Below are 9,449 nucleotides of genomic sequence, written 5' to 3' on the forward strand. Positions count from 1 at the left end.
ACAGTTTCAAACTTTCAGACATGCCTGATCATCTACGAAATCCGGGCATTAATAAAGAAAAGATGGACAAGGAAACGTCAGTATCAAGGCATTGTATGAAAGATGAATATTACATTGATATGTCAACTACAGGGCAGGAAAACTAAACAAAGATACATTCTTACATAGAAATAAAGCTTGAAAGAACTGGTATTAAACTCTGGATGAACCATGATAATGAAAACCAAAAAGACAACACATTTTTACAATTTTAATTCTAAGAACAACAATTTTAAGTATCACCACCTCCCTCACCACAGCTGTAAGGATTCAAAGGCCTCTCTTTACACCAAGTGCACCTATTCCACTAGCCAGATTAAGTGCTCTCAGCATGACAGCTGTGGGTGGGCCCTGTGGAAGAACTGCTAGAGCCCTGCCCACTGCTGCTCCAAGCTGAACAGAGACACTTACCAGTCAGCTGTATTTGCTCATAAGCCTGCTCATGTCTGCTGTACTTTAATGTATAAACCAATGAAATGAGTACAAAAAGGGGAATTGTTAATTCTACCAAAACTGAGTTAACACTTTAGGACACAATTCAGACAATTCATTTGAAAACCTGCATCAAATTAAATGTGAGAACTTGCAGTTCTTCCTCTACTTTAAAGAAACCAAAACTGGACATTGTAGCTGCTGGTGTGGTTAATGTATGACAAAATACAGAACAAGTAAACTCTTAGTCAAAAGGAAGGGTCTTGGCCTAACCGTTAAAAGGCTGGTGCATGGACTTCCCTGGTGGCCCAGTGGTTAGGAATCCGCCTGCCAATGCAGGGGACACAGGTTTGATCCCTGGTCCGGGAATATCCCACATGCCGTGGAGCAACTAAGCCCGTGCTCCACAACTACTGAGCCTGCGCTCTAGAGCCCACGAGCCACAACTACTGAGCCCGTGTGCCACAACTACTAAAGCCTGCATGCCTTGAGCCTGTGCTCCGCAACAATAGAAGCCACTGCAATGAGAAGCCCACGCACCGCAACTAAGAGTGGCCCTCACTCGCTGCAACTAGAGAAAGCCTGCGCACAGCAACGAAGACCCAATGCGGCCAAAAATAAATAAATAAACAAATTTATTTTTTTTTAAAAAAATGCCTGGTGCATGAATGGACCTTTAAATATAAAATGATTAAGGTGAACTTTCTTTTTTCGAAAAAATAAAGTGCCCTGCACTTTACCCAGCTCAAATGCATGGGAGAATGTGGCTTCTGTGGTTCTGTTTACCTGCTTTCATTGTTTCTCATCTGAATAAACTAAAAGAAAAAAATTCAAAGAAAAAACCTAGAGTGATGATAACGTATTTAGAGAGAAGAGTTTTTGACTGTCAGGCACTGCTATCAGAACTTAGGACTGAGGTTTTAATGTACAATGTGTGGTCAGGCTTATCACTGGGAGAGTCAGATAACATAGCCCACCTGAGGAAGCAGAAGCAAGCTGGTCAGCCTGAAAAAAATCTGTTTTGTTATTCTACTAGCTCACTGGCCACAAGAACAAGAATGAGAAGACTGACCTGGTAGGAGGATAGGATGGTGGTGCCGTGACTGGCTGCATGGGGTAGCTCCCAGGTACCTGGGGATAACTGTAGTTACTCTGTCCATATCCTAGGCTGGGCTGGTTGTAACCCCCTGTGCTAGATTGAGGTTGACTAGTCTCAGCGGGTTTGTTACCATCCTGTGGTCTAAAAGGAGAAATAAAAAAGTGAGACTTCTTTTTTCTCAACCACAAAACTCTTGGGTAAGAACTCTACAATCTATGAGCAATAAGCAATGTTAGTGTTGAGCTTGGAAATATATACAATTGCACAGTGAACTACATCAAAACCCAATGTCGGCCCAACTGTTTCTGCTGGAAGACAACACTAAAGATGGGGGAGACTTAATCTCATCCACAGAAGAGACATCAACATGCTCCATTCATTCCATATCAGCAGCTACAAAAGGCAGTTACAATACTTTGTGCTGCCCATTTAAGAGATGTGGGAGGGGAGGTGGTTTGTTGGGGAAGAAAATGCCTTTTCTCAAAAAGGACCATTAAAGACAAATAAGAAACTTTAACAGTAATGCAAATTCTGGGTCAGAGTAACATTTACATAAGTCCATGGCATTTATAAGTTTGGACAATCTGTGGGTTTATGTCTCTTTTTATGTTTCTCATCTATTAAGAACAGACCTGAAAAAAACATTTCCTAACTTGAACTGCCATAAATTAATCTAACCCTGTCTCAGTCTCCATAATGGAAATACCAGAGTAGGGCAGGGACACACATAGGGATGGAGACAGACAAACACACACACTCCTCTCACGCTCAGGTGAACTGGAAAATATCCTTGTTAAATGACGAAAACCATCTTAATCCCAAGGAAAAAAAAGGTTTCTATTATCCCTTTACCTTAACAGTTTATAACAGGGCTGTAGCAAAGTGAGCATATGCTATTTTAAGCAAAGCCCAAGAATCAGCAGGCAAACCAGGGAGGATGTGGAAGCACTGGTTTCTCCAAAGAGCTGAAATGGGTCACAAGCCCCCTCTTTCCAGGGGAAAAGGGAGTAACTATCACTGATCACAAGACAGCTGTTATAAAGTGTTAAGGATCGAAAAATTAAGAAAAAGGAACCAAAAAGGATGATTTATTCAAAGACCAATTAGTATATACCCCCGCCCCCCCAGCTATGGCTTGGATATACTGTTGCAATGGAGCATCAAATGGGACTTCAAACATCTGAGAACACTCTAGGTCAACTGAATTAGGACCCTACAGGAATCAGCTTAACACTAACCCACTGCACAGGCTGTCTAGAAGAGGTAAACTACCAAGTAGCTCTGATTACTCACTGTGCATTTTAGAAGTAATCTCATGAGTGTTTGCCAGAGCTAATTTCTTACCTCTACGGCAGACAAAAAGTCTAGGTTACAAGCTGATCTCGTTTACTCCCTAAAAAGTCTTCTTTCAAACCAGAATTCAATGTTCCTTCAAGACTGTATGCAGAAGCCACCTAAGTGCATTGCCTAAAGCAAAGACCTGGAATCTTCTGTTAAGTAATGATTAATACTGTTTACTTACTAATCAGTCACAGAGTATGAACTTTGCTCAAATATTCACCCTATAGCAGGGCACCCAGTTAAGAATTTATACTTGCCTGGGATATTTAGATTACCAAGCCAATACATAATAGAGAGAAAATCATGTCACCAACGTTTGACTTCTGGATATGGATATACCCTTTACTGACAACTGGATCGTGTGACTATTTCTTGAACCACATGATTCTACCCCCTACCCCAACTGTGAACTACAGTGTTTTTCCCAAAGAGAAAGGTGTTACCCATTTACAGGGTCAATAAAACCAAAGGTAAAAAGCATCAAAGTACAATTCTATCAGTTGTTCTGCTGTGAGGAAACCACACTCAATTTTCTTCTGGGTTTAGCAAAGTAAATAAACAGCTTCCTCCTACTGAAAAGTCCACTCTTCTGAAACAGGACAACCCACTCAGTGACATTCCTCATTTTGGCCCCTGGATGGCACCATTTCTCTACTAAATGTAGAGTACTGTTTGTGGTGTGACTGTACCGGGTGAAGAACAATTAGTTAACACCTAAGTATGTGAGTAAGCATTACAAAGGAAGCAAGTCATACATTCTCTAAGTGAGGCTTGCTCTCTTTTCTGAAAGCCTGAGGTTGCTGCGTTAGGAGTAGGTGAGGGGGCCTTACCTTGCAGGCGCGGTGGCTGCTGGCTGCTGCCCATAGGCTGGATAAGCAGGCTGAGTGCCATATGCAGACTGAGCTGCATAGGAGGCCTGGGTGGTAGTGACTGTAGCAGTGGTGGTATCATAAGCACCAGTGCCGTACCCCTGGACAGGCTGACTGTATGCCTGGGGGGCAGCTGGAGTAGAATATCCTGGAATAAAGGAGAGCTACGTCAGATTTCTGGCTCCTCAGAGACCTGCCTAGACACTCATTAACAGGACAATCTGTAAACCACCTACTTTCAACCATCATGATATTTAGCTCCTTTAAATATTTCCCCTTCAGTAAAAATAGCAACAAACCAATATTTAAAGCCTAAGTTCTCTGAAAATACTCAGTTTTCAGCAAAGCACTGTTCTCTTTTGCTCTAAACCACACCTAAAAGAAAGGAGGAGAAAGAGTAGGCCATAAAAAGTGCTGGTATAGAAAAAAGGGCTCCCTTTGCCCCCACCTCGAAAGCATACAATAGGGGACAAGTCTGCTTTCACTAATTCTATACTCCAACAGGAATAAAATGTCCCAGAAAGGGAGGTAAAAGGCAAATGACACAACATCTTTAAGTAGCTATAAATTAATGATCCAGGTACAAGTTTTAGCATTAAAACCTATCATTTGGAATTATCTGCTTTCAGCCCCAAGCATCATGGGCAGTTCATGTTTAAGGAAACTGGAAATTGCAGAAAACGTGTTTAATTTTCAGTGAGATGTTAACAATTGATTAAACACTCTAAGAACTGCTAATTTTGTTTCAGGTAACAAACAACTAAGAAAATGCTTGTTACCAGCACTAAGATTTGAAATGGCACATTAGTAATAAAGACATACTACAAATTATATTTGCTTACGTACATATGACCAACAAAGGTTTTCCCTATTTAACTTTTCTGATAAATTATTTTAAATTAAAGTTAACATTTCCAAAATAAACATTGAAAACGTAAATGTTTTTCACATAATAAAACCATTTGAGATTCTAAGCCAGTCATCAAATTACCCACCCCATTTCCCTTATTTACCCACCGCGAGCAAATGAGTCTTTTTCCTGCTCAGCAATACTGGAGATGGACTCTGCAGCTCCCTTGCTATTTCCCTAACCAAATGTTACAGACCTGCTGTCACAGGTGTGCAGAGACCAAGCTAGGCTCTTTCCCTAGTTCCTGCCTCCGCCAAACCAGGCAGGATCCATGCCCTTTCTTTTCTTTCTCTTTTTGCCATACTGCTCGGCTTGCAAGATCTTAGTTCCCTGACCAGGGACTGAACCCAGGCCCTGGAGTCCTAACCACTGGACTGCCAGGGAATTCCTGGGATCCATGCCCTTTCACCTGGAACTTGGGCTTGGAATGTGACAACTCCCACCCCTGGACCTGCAGCTCCTAACTTGCGTCCCTTTCCTATAAGAAGTATTATAACCTTTCCTGGTGCTTGGTTTCCCTCCCTCCTACTCCTCCCTCATGGTCAACGAGCACAAGTAAGCCATGCAATAAAAAGTTGGGTCTAGCTGTCAGCATTTATGTCCATCAAAGAAAAACCCAAATCTCACTAAAGTAAAAATGTTTCAGTACTTAAACCTCAGTTAGAATAAAGTGTCCTCACTATATACACAAAAATAAATACAAACACCAACTTAGCCAAATACCAACAAATGGCCAAAACCAAATACCAACTTCCCTTTGTACAATCTAAAGTGTCATCTTTTGTAGCACAGAGTATAATACTTTCTTCTCCATCCCAAACATTTTAGGGAAATTCTGAAATTAATTATACACATATTTCCTTCTCAAATATGTTGGGTTGAAGTGTATATGAAAGCGTATTTCACAGAACAGGGAGCCCCAAGCACTAGAAGTTTTTCGAGTTGGAATGTTATTCATCTGAACTGTTTATTTAATTTAAAAGTTCTTTGCAGAATCCTAATGTCAACCACATAAAGCACTCATTTATTTAACTGGAATCTAATTCCACCTACCCTATTACTCCTACACAGATTTTTTTTTTTTCCCTACATGACAGGCCATCTATTAAGATTTACAAGAAGAGGACTTCCCTGGTGGCGCAGTGGTTAAGAATCCGCCTGCCAATGCAGGGGACACGGGTTCAAGCCCCGGTCCGGCAAGATCCTACATGCCGCAGAGCAACGAAGCCCGTGCGCCACAACTATTGAGCCTGTGCTCTAGAGCCCACGAGCCACAACTACTGAAGCCCGTGCTCTGCAACAAAAGAAGCCACCGCAGTGAGAAGCCCACGCACCGGAACGAAGAGTAGACCCCGCCTGCGGCAACTAGAGAAAGCCCGCAGGCAGCAACAAAGACCCAATGCAGCCAAAAATAAATAAATACAATTTTTAAAAAAAATATTTATAAGAAGAACAATTAAAAAACAAGAACAAAAAAAAGTGACAAGGGCAGTAACTTGTGTCATAAAAGAATCCAGCAAAAGAGCCTTGCAGTGCTAAAGATTACACTAATAGACACTGGGTTAATTAATAATCTTTTTTTAAAATTAATAATCTTTTAATTAACTGTAGTACCCACACAAGCAGCCAATCAAAATGAGCAAAAATTAACAGAGCAAAATGATTTAATGACAATAAAAAAGACCAACAGCAAAAAGACAACATATCTACTATGTGTTGATAAATTTAAGGAAAAAGGTAGTAAGAAACATCACACAAACCAACCAGAATTTTGGTTCAACTTCAACGGTAAAAACTAAAGTCTCAGATTTCTATTCCAATTTAATGAGTTGAGTTTTTTTTTTTTTTTTGCGGTACGCGGGCCTCTCACTGTTGTGGTCTCTCCCGTTGCGGAGCACAGGCTCTGGACGCACAGGCTCAGCGGCCATGGCTCACGGGCCCAGCAGCTCCGCGGCACGTGGGATCTTCCCGGACCGGGGCACGAACCTGTGTCCCCTGCATCAGCAGGCGGACTCTCAATCACTGTGCCACCAGGGAAGCCCCCAATGACTTTTTTAAAAATAAATTTATTAGTTTTGGGTGTGTTGGGTCTTCATTGATGTGTGCAGGCTTTCTCTAGTTGCAGTGAGCAGGGGCTACTCTTCGTTGTGGTGCGTGGGCTTCTCTTGTCGCAGAGCATGGGCTCTAGAGCGCGCGGGCTTTAGATGCGGCACGTGGGCTCAGTAGCTGTGGCACGTGGGCTCAGTAGTTGTGGTTTGTGGGCTTTAGAGCGCAGGCTCAGTAGTTGCGGCGCACAGGCTTCACTGCTCTGCAGCATGTGGGATCTTCCCGGACCAGGGCTCAAACCCATGTCCCCTGCATTGGCAGGCAGATTCTTAACCAATGCGCCACCAGGGAAGCCCTATCCAATGACTTTTATGTGTAAAGGCAGTAAGAGGTAAGGAAAAAAGTATTAACTGTTCCTGAACCTACTTACTACTGTCAGGGTCCTGCTTGGTTTGGTTCAGCCTCAATTTGCTCACTAGGTTTAATTTTAGTTCCTACGCTCCAAAAGCTGATGGAAGAATTTGGGGAGATATGAAGGGTCTTCCATAAACTACAGAGCGAAAACATGGCTCCACAGAATCTAGAAGACTACTTTATTTCCTATAAATGACTTTTATCATGTTCTTATAAAATGATCCAAAGGCTAGATCTAAGCTGTATTACTTCAGATGATACTTATTTTTAAAATAAGTTAAGGTCAAAAAGATACAAAACATCTAGTTATAATAAATCAGTCATGGGGATGTAATGTGCAGCAAGATGACTACAGTTAGCAATACTGTATTGTATATTTGAAAGTTGCTAAGAGAGACGATCCCAAAAGTTCTCATCAAAAGGATGTGTGGTAATTCATGTCAACTAGACTTACTGTAGTGATTTCACAACATACACAAATACTGAATCATGTTGTATACCTGAAACTAACGTTATATATGTCAATTACATCTCATTAAAAACATAATAGCTTGAATATGTAAAGTTCATCTCACAATTTCAAAATTCTGTGCTAAAAATACAAACTGCAGAGTCTCAGTTCCAGCTCTTCCTACAGCTGCCAACACCCACAGAAAGTTTAAACATTTCCCATCCTATTCAATGATATGCATTAATGAGATAGATTAGGAAATACTTCCCATCAAATCCAGGACATTGTCACGAAGTGAGATTAAATTACAGGTGGGTTTCTCCCTACGAATGACTCTGATAGACCATATATAACTTGGGGATTAGAGATAGTTTGAAAAATAAAAGGTTTTACATCTTTAAGGTAGGGATCCTGAAATGTCACACAGCACCAAACATAAAAAAGTTATTGTAAAATTTTCACAGGCTCCACTTTCAACCCCAGTATCAGGATACAATTTATTCTAATTCTTAAAATTATTTTTTTTGATCCCTGGAATGCTGTTACATATATATTTAAGACATACTATGGATTAAAATAATTCATTAACACTTAAACAGAAAATAAAATGTGTCTGGACTGGAAGCCAACCAACAGACAAACATAATACATGCAAGGTGGCAATCTGTTCCTCTGAATAAATCTAATCATGCAATCTATCCTTCAGGGAATAGGGGGAAATCAGCTGGGGAGTAGTCACCTGAAATACCTCTGAGAAGGTGAACAACTATTATTAAGGCTTGACACAAAATAATGTAAAATAAAACAAAGCGAAACCTTTCCCAAAATCACATAAAGAAAAGGGACATGAATCTGCGAATGGCACCTGAAGCAGTTTCCCATTAGCACCTTATTGTGTGTGATGTTACAAAGTTTGAGGGTTAAACAAATGAAAACACCTAAAGGGTTAACATTACAGGGTTAGACAAGATGGAAAGCAATTCCCATGCAAGAATGAGCAGGATAGTCAAACCTGTACTGGTCCCTTCTACTGTGGAAAGCACAAAACAAAAAGTAGAGGGCACACTATCAGATGAAGCAAACAGATGTGAAAATCAGTTTGATTTTTAAGCAGCTCAGTTTAAGAAGGCTCATTCTTTCCCAGTATTAGCATTAGCACAATCTCTTATATATTCTCCATTTTGTCGTGAGATTACTCAATACACTGTATAAAATAGTTAGAAGGAAAACTTCTTTTTTCCCTTGGAATTTATCCCACCCACATTCTATTAGAGATCCCTCAAGGAGAATATAAGGAAAAGGAAAAAAACAAAACAAAAACCCCCAGCTCCTCCTAAGAATAAAGGATTCCCAAACGCCAAGGTATCAACCAGAATATACACCCAAGAGCACAAATAACAAGCTTCTTAGCAAACATCCTAGCTAATGTAACCCCAAAGTCTCTCTAGAGTCTTACCAGTGGGAGGCTGTCCATAAGAAGTTGCATAGGCGGTCTGCCCATAGGTTGCAGTGGTCTGAGCCTGGGTATAGCTGACATCAGTGGGCTGTCCATAGGTTCCGTAACTTTGTTGCCCATATGCCTGCTCAAAGAAAATGGATTTAGGAACTTCATATATGAATCTTGTATTTTAACAATAAAATGGACTGACTTCTAAGTTCCTAAATTGGAAAACCAAAGTCAAAAATATGCTTTCTAATAAAAAGATTTTAAAAAAACACAGGGCTTCCCTGGTGGCGCAGTAGTTGCGCGTCAGCCTGCCGATGCAGGGGAACCGGGTTCGCGCCCCGGTCTGGGAGGATCCCACATGCCGCGGAGCGGCTGGGCCCGTGAGCCATGGCCGCTGGGCC

At 41.1% G+C, this 9,449-nt stretch overlaps 1 protein-coding gene across 3 annotated transcripts in view; it reads right to left on the bottom strand.

Moving 5' to 3' along the window:
* Positions 1-1,488: 1,488 nt before the first annotated feature.
* Positions 1,489-9,449, bottom strand: part of LOC114484391 (RNA-binding protein EWS-like) — a 13,901-nt gene continuing 5,940 nt past the window's right edge. For 2 of the 3 annotated variants that reach the window (XM_028480378.2, XM_055080508.1), the window contains 3 exons: positions 9,058-9,181; positions 3,742-3,928; positions 1,489-1,711 (listed from right to left, as the gene is read on the bottom strand). In XM_028480378.2, coding sequence (XP_028336179.1) covers positions 1,504-1,711; positions 3,742-3,928; positions 9,058-9,181 — 519 coding nt within the window. In that variant the 3' untranslated portion in view covers positions 1,489-1,503. The remainder of the gene's footprint in view (positions 1,712-3,741; positions 3,929-9,057; positions 9,182-9,449) is intronic. The other variant, XM_055080509.1, reaches the window with a different exon arrangement.

The sequence above is a fragment of the Physeter macrocephalus genome, chromosome 19 (assembly GCF_002837175.3).
Source record: "Physeter macrocephalus isolate SW-GA chromosome 19, ASM283717v5, whole genome shotgun sequence".
NCBI lineage: Eukaryota > Metazoa > Chordata > Mammalia > Artiodactyla > Physeteridae > Physeter > Physeter macrocephalus.